Raw genomic sequence first — 12,090 nt, 5'->3', positions numbered from 1 at the left:
AACAAGATTCAGGTGGTGTGCATGGCAATGAATGTAGATTGCCTGAGGGACCTCTTCTCTGAATTTCTCTTGGACCCCGTTGTGAACACCGGACATTACTGCAGCGCCGTCATAACACTGAGCAATACAGGCAGTGTGATCAATGTTACATTTACTGAGAGTGTCTTTGATCGTAGCAAAAAGTGACTCTGCATCTAAACTGTCAGCTGGCGTTAAATGGAGAAATTCTTCCACAACTTTATCATTTTTCACGTAGCTCACCACCAGAAACACTTGTTCCATTTTATTCAGGTCCTTACTTTCATCTACCATCAAAGCAAATATTTCAGCATCTTGTATTTCACCACTTATCTGATCCCTAATCATATTTGCCATAATGTCCAGTATTTCATTCTGTATATCATGATGCGTGTACTTCGCATTTCTTGGATTATCTGATATTTTCTGTGCAACTGTTTTGTCAAATTTGCCTATAATCTGTAAAAGTTCAAGGAAGTTTCCCTGGTTGACAGCCGTGTCATTCTCTATGTCTCCTCTCTGTGAAAGTCCCTGGTATGCAGTGAAACGCAATGACTCCACAACTGCTCACATATACTCTCTGTTCTCTTGGACTACTTTTGCATGTCCATGACTCAGAGCATTACATATTGTTGAGCCAGACTCTTTCTGAATAGTCCACTCATTCCATGCTGCCATAGCATATTTATGCTCCACACTAGCATTGTGTGTCTTGAATGAACTTGTCGCCTTCTTCCAGTTCTGGTAGCCATCGTGGGTAAATGCTGCCTTCTCTCCATGGTTTCCTGGACGTTGAAAGTGGCGGCATGCAAAGCAAAAAACACGGTCCTTAGAAATAGAATATTCCAGCCATTTGTAATCCTCATACCATCTACGATTGAAGTAGCGATCCTGCTGTCCAACTTTCGTGGCTGGATAACGCCGAAGAAGAGGCCGCCTTGGTTCATCAACAGGTGACTGGCTTAAATCAGAGGGAGCGGTGTCTGTGTCAGCAGTGCAGCTAACGGGGGCTGTAGAGCAGCTAGCAGCGATGGACTGCTCTGGAGCTCCTTCAGGTGCTGGCTCACGATTTCCTCTCTCAGATTCATTTTCCCAAACTCCCTCTTCTTCTTTGTCTCTCTGGGAGACTGGGTCTTGGTCTTCATTTTTTACCTGCACTCTTTTTTTCTTAAACACAAAACGATCCATTGCAAGGGACTGCAGGCTAGCTAGCCTTAGCCTAATGTGCGAGTATAAACAAAAGACTCCCCCCGCCCCTCCCCTCTCACACACAGGTTATGGTAGCCTACACCAATCAGTGGGGTACAGGCGCAGCACAAACATGCAAGTGGGGATTGCACTGGAACAGAATGGCTACTTGTGAACTTTCTAATGTTTTTTAACTTAAAAATATATATTATAAAATATAAAATAAAATGCTTGAGGGGCTTAACTGGGGCTACACAGATTTTTGACGGGGCTATAGTGCCCCCTAGCCCCGGTGTAGCGCCGTGCCTGGTTATATTGAAGGTTGTTTCATAAACTTGTAGCCTAAATTTGAATTTGTGTTCACTCAAAGGTGGCTTAAAAAAGGGCTTTATTACTTTTAAGTTATTTTTTAAAGTGTCTAAGCACAAAAGGGGAAATAAATAACAACAAAAACAAATTAAACATTGATATCACTATTGGTTATCGACTGTCAGCCAAATTGTTTTTTTAAACATTGTTTTCTGCCCAGACTTTCAAAATTGGTCTCCCCCCAACAAGTTTAATTTCTGGGCTGGCCTCTAATAAATATCTCTGCACTAATCTATACATCCATACGTAGAGGTGGCTAAAGTCTATCCCAGGATGAACTTGGGGCGAAGCCACTTACTGCCTATGAAAAGTTGTGAGTCTGTTTTCAGGCTGACACTTTTTCCAATACCTACATATACTTGGACTTTGCAAGGAGAGGAGTGCCCTATTGCTCCAGTTATAAGATAAAGTAAGACATTTTACCCATTAACAACTAACTGTTCAGCTTCTGAAAGGCAGTAGACAGTGTTGAAAGGTGACAGAAAACTGAGTTTTGAGGCTGCTTTTTAAAAGTCTGAGTACAGCAACAGGATCATAAAAACTCAAGATAATGGACACCCTGACTGTTACTGTGGCAACTTCAAACTCCATATATTAGGGATGATCCCAGTCTACCTTTTGGTACTCTGAAGTCGACTAAAAGAGTCATGTAATCATTTCTTTTCAGTGTGTTCTGCAACTTATGTTATAGCTCAGCAGCAGAAACCTGTGGCTTGCTATTGCTATTGTTATTGGTATTAATCTACCAAAAAGAAATGCTTTGCATCATGTTGTGAGTCAACACAAATGATCAGTTCAGATGTATGTTTAATTGTAGCCTGTAGTTGCAGAATGCATCAGCAGTCAGTATATCCAGGTTAATCCATACATCCGACCACCTGTAGGTCTTTAGGAGCTCCTGTAATGTCAGCGCCCCCACAGCCTTTAACCCAATTCAATGACTTCTACTTAGAACCACCTGCCACGTAGTGTTTCTCTTTGTGTTGCTTTGTGGCTCTCTCTTTGTCTTAATTAGTCTTTCTCTGTGTGATCCATCACCCTTTGTCACTGTCTTTATCTTTCTCTCGTTCGCACCATTCACACTCCTCTTGACTCCTCACTACTTCACTCTCTTCCCAGCCATCACATCACCCAACCGATCACCTTCTCATATTCCATGCACACCCCCTCCTCCCATCCAAAAACGCCCCTGGCTGCGTCCTAGTTACCCCCCCTACAGAGATAAAGAGCTAATTGGAAATCCCTCTACTAATTAACCTTCTCCAGGCTGAAAGGTATTTATATCCCCTGCTTTTTGATGGAGCGATAAGGGAAGAGGGAGGGGAGGGCGAGGAGGGGAAGGAGGAGGAAGGAAAAGGGGGCGAGAGATCTGAGAAATTAATGTGAGCAAGTGGGTAGAAAATAATGGATGCTGGTAGGAGGTGGGTACAAGTATGTGAGGGAGGAGAGCGAGGTGTAGATGTGGAAGTAAAAGGATGAAGTTGCTGTAGCATTTGAACATAATGTCAATGAATCAGTGCTGATTTTTAAATTTTTGTGACAGCGCAATAAGCTCCTGAAGTCAGCTATCAGTTTCCTACTCTGCAAATTTACTTCTAGAGTCACCAGGTCAGATCTTACTGGTAAAAACTTTGTAATGTGAACTAGGGCAGGGCAGTATATTAATATGATATCGACATGGTGATAAGAGAATAGCTATTGTCTCAGATTTTGGATATTGTAATACTGTAAGTGTTGTCTTTTTGGGGGGTTTTAAAGGCTGTCATACAATATCATGATGTACTGTAAAACTTAATTAAAAGCATAGTCCCAATTAAACGCCCAGTCCTTTTTACTGGCCCAGTGTGGCTGCACATTTTGACAGATAAATGCCTGTCTTTAATTAGACACCTGATCTGGTTGCCAAGCAGCTAAGAGTGCCATAACACTCTCTGATGTGCTGTCTGTCGATGATCAAATGACTGATTCATAATTGATATATTACCTGAAACTTATAATAGCCATACTGGTTTAAATAGTTAGACTGTATTTCCTGATGTTTGCTGAGCAACCGTTTTGTGTGAAAGGAATTAAAGGCCTGTCCCAGATATAGGCCCACTGAGTTCAGTGATTTAAGCGAATAATAGCCTGGGCTATTAATTGAAGTTTAACGGTCATTTTCTGAACTTAATGGACTGTTTTAGCTTCTCTGTTATCTGCCTTTACCCACTCAGTCATCATATCCACATTACTGGTGATTAGGGATGACTATTGTTAGGGTTTTATCAATACTACTCTTCTTGGTACTCCATACTGGCTCGGTTCTTCATTGCTATTGTAATTTTTTTTTACCCCTACTAAATAATAACAGAATTATTTAATTTTTAAATATAACTAAATATTGTTTCTAGAGCAGCAACAGTAATGTTTATAACAGCAAAGTCATTACACAAACTCAGTATCTCACTGGAAATAAATCTAAATTGCCAATAAAATGAATGATATTCCTGACATAACAAATAGCGAGTGAAGTTTAGACAGAGTGAAGAACACAGACATCAGTCCGAATCAGTCATTCCTCCTCCTGTCCTCCCTTCACTTCCCTTTGCTGCTGAGGTGATTCACTGCCTGCAGACACTGCTGATAAATTGTAATTGTAAGACTAAGATAATCAGACTACACGCAGACAGCTTTTGTTTTCGCTTATTTTTAACAATTTGCTTTTAGCTGAGCTAGCGCGTTGAGTTTGTGTAAAACATGACAGTAGTGGCGGTGGATGAGTTACTATGGATACAGCAGATAAAAACATTGCTTTCCACGTGTTTAAGTTTGTTGAACACGTGTATTAACCCTTTGAAACCTGAGCTTGATTCCTTTCTGAAAGCAGCACAAGAAAACTGATGTTGTTCTAGGTTTCAAAAGTTCAATAAAATATTGGCTTTTTATTGGCCAAGGGTTTATTGCACTTACAGCCATGAGCATAAATGTCATTAAGTCGAGAAATCTTCAAGTTATTATTACTTTGGAAGCACCAATAGTTGACACTACAATATTGTTGCAATATTGATATTGTTGAAAATATTGCTATATTTAATTTTCTCCATATAGTCAAGCCGTTATATGCGCACTGCATTTCTACTGTTTACCTTGTAATTGTCCTGATGACAAATAAAATAACTTCCAAAAGTTGCAAAATCCTGTCTGTCAGTGTTAGAGATTATTTTGCACCGTCTTGGCGACCGATAAAGTATTAATTTTTCACTCCAACTGGACTTCCTGAATCTTATTTTATTGTCTCACTGGTGCCTTTAACTTGACCTTTGACACGCCCTGACAGTTGTGTTGTTTTAACTCAAGGCTGTTTTTGGTCCGAATCCTTGCTAACTCAATAGATTTTGGAGGGAGGAAAAACATAGATGCACTTGACTCCATGGATTGAAAGGTGTAACTGCCTTGAACCTCTGACCACACTCAAAAACACAGCTGGGTGTGGTCTGTTCTATTTGTGACCACAGTCATGGTACTAAAGTGCTACGCTACATCATGGCAGCACAAGGCTGTTACCGACTGCTGGCAGTATTCACAGTATTATTAGACTGGGTGCAGTTATCCTTGAGTTGAAACATACATTTAGTTTGTCTTTAAATAACTTCATGTATCTCTAATGTAATAAATATGTTGGTCAACCCCAATCGCTGCTCACATCTTCATCAAAATGTCTGGGGTGATGCTAGTTAATGCAAGAATCTTCCCTGTTGACTTGAAACGACATCCTTGGGACAAATAACTCACTCTTGCTGGTTCTGCGCTAACACTAATTAGTTAGGACAAAAATAACAGCTGACATGAACGCAATATCAGACTAAATAAAGGAGGTGAAACCATAGCAGTTCAGTGTCGTTATCCGGTTACTACCTTCATGCATCATTGGGCTTCTTCAGTTGATTTTAAAGTTCTACACTGTAGACTTTTAGTCCAAGTTAAAAATGTTAAAACAAACATTGAGGTTAGCTGCAAACATGTCTCATGAATATCCACATGTATGAACAGGTCAGGCGGCTTTTTGCTCCTCTGTGTCCCCAAGTTGGACAAAGGACAGTGTGGATGTGAGTGAGGGAGAAGATAATGAAATATAAGAGGAGGAAGAGTGACAGTCAGTGAGTCAGCCAGTCAGTCAGTCAGTCAGTGAAACTGTGTCTAGCGGGTAGCAGAAGGTACAGTAATATATGTGAGGAGGGGGGGGGGGGTGTGAGGGGGAGTGAAAGATCTCAGGAGAGTAGGAGTCGAGAGAGGAGAAAGGGAATCGTTTCAGGTTTCCATCATTTGCCATGCCACCTTTCTCTTTTCACCCCTCTCCCCCCCTCTCGCAGAAGCTGATGGGGGTCTGAGGAGGGTAAGGTTACCTGGCTGTCATCCCCTGCTGGCTCGCTTTCATTTCTGGTTACTCTCTCGCTCACACCACCACCAGCTCCACTATGATTTTGGAGGAACTGTTTTCACTGCTGCTCACAATTAGCGCTTTGTTTATTTATTTCTGTTCTCCTTAGTTAACTGCAAAGAGGCAGAAGTGGGTTTGTTAATGCATTAATGTTCATAATTCAATCACCTACCCTTTGATGCTATTTGGAGCTGCTAATTATCAAAATTTCCTAATGCATCTTAATGCTAAATAATAATTACTGTGTGGGCACTGGACCATGATTCATTTGCAGAACACGCTAGATGAGTCAGGATTTTATTTGACATACAGTAAATACATTATATGTGTTAGGTGGGGATGATGATAGGAGCATGAAAAGCATGCAATGTGTCAGGAACAGGCTGCAACAACAAACCGGCGAGGAAAACAGCTCCAGGCTTTGCTTAAGGAACAGAGCCTACATCCATCTTTTATAGATACCAGTAATGCTGCTGGCCAAACTGGTCAGCCAAAGTGTTTCAGAGGGTCAGGTTTAAGGCAGGGATTGGTTGTGACTGGTTCAGATGTGAAGTCTTACATAGAGTGTGGAATATTGTGTAATCTGAAATGTTGCAGCTCCAGAGGCCAGTTTTAAAGGTCTGGAGGCAAAAGCAGTTGAGAGGCAAGTGCAGCACACACTGAGGTCTGTCAGTGTGTGCTGCACACACTGAGGTCTGTCAACTATATTGGATTGCAAAGCAGTACTGACAGATGGCCTGGTAAGCCAGCAGGTAGCTTCAGCCAAGCAATCTGGTTATATATTTCCCAAAACATAAAAGTTTGCCGTATAAAAAAAAGAAAACTTTGGATGACTGAGTGCCTTGTGTCTTGTTGGGATCAATTTATAGAAACAATATGACCCATTTGCAGCTCTCAAGCATCTAGACCAGGGATACTCAACTTGCGTTGCCTAGGGGCCACTTTTGCATAATGACAGGAGGCCAGGGATAAGTTAATAATTAAACATTAATAATATAAATATATAAGTAATAAGGGATCCTCCCCAGTGTGAATCAAGTTATAAATGTATTTATTTTTTGTGAATTACAATATGGTTGGCAGGCCACCATATGGCCCCTGTTGTTGGTCAGATGTGGCCTGCGGACATACATATTGCATTCATTTAAAAAAATCATTTGTTGAGTGAGAGTCTGTACAGCTTTCGGACAAATCAATCTACAGCTTTAACATTAATGAAAATAACAGGAAATTACAATAGCGATAGAAAGGAAGAAATGCACAATTGCGGTATTTATTGATCTGAGGAAAGCATTTGACACTATGGATTATACCATCTTAAATTTTAAATGACATACATATGGGGTGAGAGGAGTATACTGGTTAAGCAGCTATTTAGATAACACACAACAATATGAATAGTTTGCTGGTGATACATCTGAATTATTGAAGATTGATTGTGGAGTCCCACAAGGCTTGATTCCGGGGCCTAAACTTTTTATTTTGTATTTCAATGACGTACGTGAAATGTTAAGTTGCAGGCTGTGTTGTTTGCAGATGAAACAATTTTTTTTTTTTTTGCTCAGGAGATATTTCAAAGTTTTATCAGGAAGCATTAGAAATGAAATGGTCATATTTAAATGGTGTATTGATTAAAAGTAAGTTATCTTTAAATATGAACAAAACTAAGTTTATGGTTTTTGCTAGTTGAAAAGAGGATGAAATAGTTTCACTGTCTATAGATTCAGTTTATACTGAAAGAGTGTGTGTAATGATGGAGGATGAACTGGAAATCATGTAAAGAAAAAGGTAATAGATTTGTGTTGCTGTGTATCTGATTGTTGTGCATTAACATGAGTGAAACAAACTGAAAGATGAACTGAACTTGTATCCACTGAATCTGACCAAATATCTAGGAAGACATGTTTATTTTTCTGTTCCTGAAGATTCCAGACTCCATACAATTCATTAACATCATATCATATCTTAACATGAAGTCTTGTTTGTTTTTCAGTTAAAGACCCACGGCCCCAGCTTCACTCGTCTCCATGCGCCCTGGCCGGTACTGTGTCGAGAGGCTGAGTTTCTCAAGATTAAAGTTCCCACTAAGACGGTGAGACCTCAGATCTGTTTTCTCAGCAGTCAGTGGACACAGACAGGGGGTCCTTTTCATTATGCTATCATGTCTCCTTGCTTCCCTTACTCGTGTCTCTTCCTCGTGTCTTAGCTCCTGCCAGTGAGGATGTAATAGAGAGACGCAAGGAATTGACGTCACGATAGAGGAGCTGAAGCTGCCAAATGAGAAATCCTTGGTTCCATAGCATCAGTCTTTAGGTCCTGACACACCAAGTCGACAGTCGGCTATCGGTCAGTGATGGGCTGTCAGTAAGCATCTGTTCCCCTAGTTGGTGTGCTGTGTAATGCTGTTGCCCCTCGTTGGTGCACATTGGCTTTTTTTGCTGATTCACTATGCTGAATTGGCAACAGAGATGACAGAGCCTGTTGGTGAATGAAATCACTGATTGGCAGTTTAGCTCAGTGCACAAGAAGAAAAGAAGTGAGGAAAGTAAACAAAGAGCTAAAGTGGAGAGGGAGTGAGACTGAAACAAACTTGTTACGTAAGGTAAGACTATTGTTGCTTAGCCATTGAGCGCTTTAGAAAAATGGTTTGTGATGGTTTGTGATATTGTTCACTGGCACACGGTAAATATCCTCTGTTGTTTCAATACTGGATTATGTTGTTAATGTGCTAACTGGCTATCTAGCGTCAAGACGGTTGTCTGCTTTGCGTTTTTGAATAGCGATTACAGACGACTGCCATCTGCTGGTGTGGACTTATTTGCTCTCAGGCAGACGCAGATCGTACATGCTGGTTGGCTGTTGCCTGTAGACTTTGCGGTGTGTTTATGTGCAACTTTTTGGCAGAGACACAGGAGGAGACACAGACGACGCAGCAGGGGGCCGTCATCGTTACCTGTTCCTTGAAGTCTGTTTGATGTGTCTTAGCCTTTAAGTGACATCAGTTACTGTGCCACATGTGGAGGTGGGGCATTTATACATAATGCCACTTGATAAAAGACTGCCGCGTAGGTGCATTTAAGGGATTGAAAGATCCTCCATGATGTGGAGGGGGAATAATTTCTGGGACAGGGGAGGTGAGAGGATGTAAGGAAGCATGAATTGCCATCAGTGCAAAGGACCCATTGTGTTTCTGTGTTAGTCTTTCTCGCCAAATTTAATCAACAATCGTACAGAGACACTGATATTTCATTTTTACCAAACAGTGTTAATGTTGTCATCTTCAGGACTGGAAGACACTTATGCCCCAAGTGTCCAACAAGCGTAACTGGCTGACTCTTTTTGTGTTATGTGTTTCATCAGAGTTATGAACTTAAAGAGGAAAGTGGCTTTGGGTCCAGTATGACTACAATGTGGAGGAAAATGAACCAGCCTTTCCAGCCTAAAGTACCACACCAGGACCATGATCGCACCAAATTTCTCACACACTGCTTCTCCAGAGACAAACTTCACCTGTGAGAGGCACACACACACACACACACACACACACACACACACACACACACACACACACCGTACCATGCCCTCCTTTAATACTAGAAACCAGAGATAAACAGAAGTCAGCTGATTCTAAAGCAAGACTACAAAGTTACAAAGGCTCACTATAAAGGAATGCACGTTTTTGGTAGATTCTCTTGGTCCCATACTTGCTCCTGCAGTCTGTGCCAACACTTTGAAGTACACTGTGAAGTTCTAAAACCTGAGTGTAAGTGGCCATGCTAACCTTGATTCCTATGACTTACTTGGGGGATGGTGGGTAGCCCGTGCTATTGAAGAAAATAAGATTCTATAACAACTCTTGACAGAATGAGATTATTTATGATATTTGGCTAAAACTTGTTCTTTTGTGTTCTTTTTCTATTTTAAATCATGGTTTAAATTAATGCACAGTGTTAGCCTAGAGTTTTAGAGAGTATACTTTAAATTTAAGAAGCTCTGATAGTATAGTATACAGTATTTCATCAGACACAGTCATCTACTTGGCAGATGTTTTAGTTTTTGGTCTTCTTCTGATCAATTAATGGGTTGAGTTGACTGATAGGATCCCAGTTAACCTAAAAATTTCATTTAAAAAAAGCTGTGTATGTTTGCATGCTATACACTATATAGATAGAAGGATGTAAAGATGTACACACAGAAAATGCACACCTACAGATTTGTATTCATGGTCTGTTTCTTTCAGGTACAACATCACATCTAAAGACACATTCTTTGACAACGCCACAAGGGGCCGAATAGTAAGTATATATTCAGATTTAAGTGTGATTCTCCTTAATGTTTGTCCACGATTAGCTTGTATCTCCAGTCTGATATTCTTGCATCTGTCTTAGGTATATGAGATCCTGAGACGGACGGTGTGTGTACGGACCTGTCAAACCATAGGTGAGGATACCAAACAGTTCATGTGTTTGTGTGTGTCTGATAAATATATGCAGTCTTTTCTAGCACCATGCATTCTTCACATTGATTGGTACACTTTGGCTTGGTCAGTGATTAGATGAATGGAAGTAAGTGGATCCAATTCTGGATCTAATATACTTGCTGCAGGCATAAGCATCTGCCAAATGTAAATGATTTTTCCGTTATGTTGGTCCTAGTCAAAGATGGTGCACTAAACAATTGATGAGTCTATCCACCTCTGTTGGCAAGTGCCAGGAATTGCAGCAAGACAATGTGAAACTTCCTCTGCCCACCCATCTCATCCTCTTGAAGTATGCTGGCCTGTAATTGATTAAAAACAGCAACATCAAATTTTGGAGATTCCTCACTATAAAGAGCAGAGGTCCAATGAAGAGTTCATGAATCACAATACTAGAGCGAAACCTGGTTTGCCTTTATAGAAATGCTTTATGAACCTTTGTAGTGGATGTGTTGTGATACCGATCTGTGATACATACGTTCTTTTGAAAATGCCAGTCATTATGAGGTTGTACTCTTTCAAAAACAGGACTGGATGATATGGAAAAAAATCTAATACCAAGATATTTTTGATGAAATGCCTCAATATTGATTTTTCTGCTTTATTTTAGGGTTGACTTTTGGTGCCTTAAATAATATTTACACAATGAGATTTTTCATGAATAACCATAAGCGATGTGGCTATAATGACTAAGTGGGTGAAGACAAATAAAAGAGCAGTCTGGTGCAGAATATTACATATTTTTACTGTAATGCAGCCTTTAAAACCAAGAAAAGACTACACTTACAATGTTATGGTATCCAAAATCTAAAATGATATCTAGTCCATAGGCATCAATTAAAATAAGATCCTAATATCACTTGTATCACCTTAAATTAGATCATTAATGCTCAACAAATCTCCTCTGGGCAAATATAGACGTAGCCTATTAATATTTCACATTTTGAGTGTTTGCTTGTCTGTGTGCGTTTATGATTGCGCTATGTATTACTTATGCGTAACGGGTCCATAATATGCCTGTTAGTAAATCTGAGTGTCAGTGAGTAACTTATTTGTTCCTCTATGATTGTTAACAGTGTGTTACGGAAGTATTTTGCCCAGCTACTTTAGATAAATGCTCAACAGCCTGTACAAATGATACCTGTGATTTTAGGTGTTTTTTTCCTGCATCAAATGAATTCAAACATGTTACTGAAGACTGAAATCAACCTGCGTGGTTGGGCCTTTGAAACTACAGTTAATTGCCTATTTTGTCCACATTTGTCTTTTGTTTTGCTATGTTTTGAACACCCCTTGGTTGCTGCTACTAAGAGTAGCATTTAATACAATGTGTTTCTTTATTTTCTGGAAAGTTTAAACCGATTACCCATGATAATTAGACCTCCACTCTCTGTCAGCTGTGCTCAAATAAGCACCAAGGTAGATACGATAAAAGCTGTTTTTCACTGTGATCTGCAAGTTGCGCATTACCTGCAAACATTGGATGTTGTGAATGTGCAAGAGAGCTGTTTTCAATAGCGTGGTATGTCCTTGACGTCCTGTTACTTGTCATACCTTGGCTTTGGTCTCAGACAACAATATCAATATATATCAATACATTGCCCAGTCCTACTTGAAACTG

General features: G+C 40.2%; 1 protein-coding gene across 2 annotated transcripts in view; it reads left to right on the top strand.

Annotated features, from left to right (window-relative positions):
- ano2b (anoctamin 2b) overlaps nucleotides 1-12,090 on the top strand; it is a 109,631-nt gene that overhangs the window by 20,037 nt on the left and 77,504 nt on the right. For both annotated transcript variants that reach the window (XM_049566701.1, XM_049566700.1), the window contains exons 4-7: nucleotides 7,986-8,084; nucleotides 9,353-9,504; nucleotides 10,233-10,287; nucleotides 10,381-10,432. In XM_049566701.1, the coding sequence (XP_049422658.1) occupies nucleotides 7,986-8,084; nucleotides 9,353-9,504; nucleotides 10,233-10,287; nucleotides 10,381-10,432 (358 nt within the window). The remainder of the gene's footprint in view (nucleotides 1-7,985; nucleotides 8,085-9,352; nucleotides 9,505-10,232; nucleotides 10,288-10,380; nucleotides 10,433-12,090) is intronic.

The sequence above is a fragment of the Epinephelus fuscoguttatus genome, linkage group LG22 (assembly GCF_011397635.1).
Source record: "Epinephelus fuscoguttatus linkage group LG22, E.fuscoguttatus.final_Chr_v1".
Classification (NCBI taxonomy): Eukaryota; Metazoa; Chordata; class Actinopteri; order Perciformes; family Serranidae; genus Epinephelus; species Epinephelus fuscoguttatus.
The sequence above is the reverse complement of the archived record's forward strand: the minus strand, read 5'-3'. Positions and strand labels throughout refer to the sequence as shown.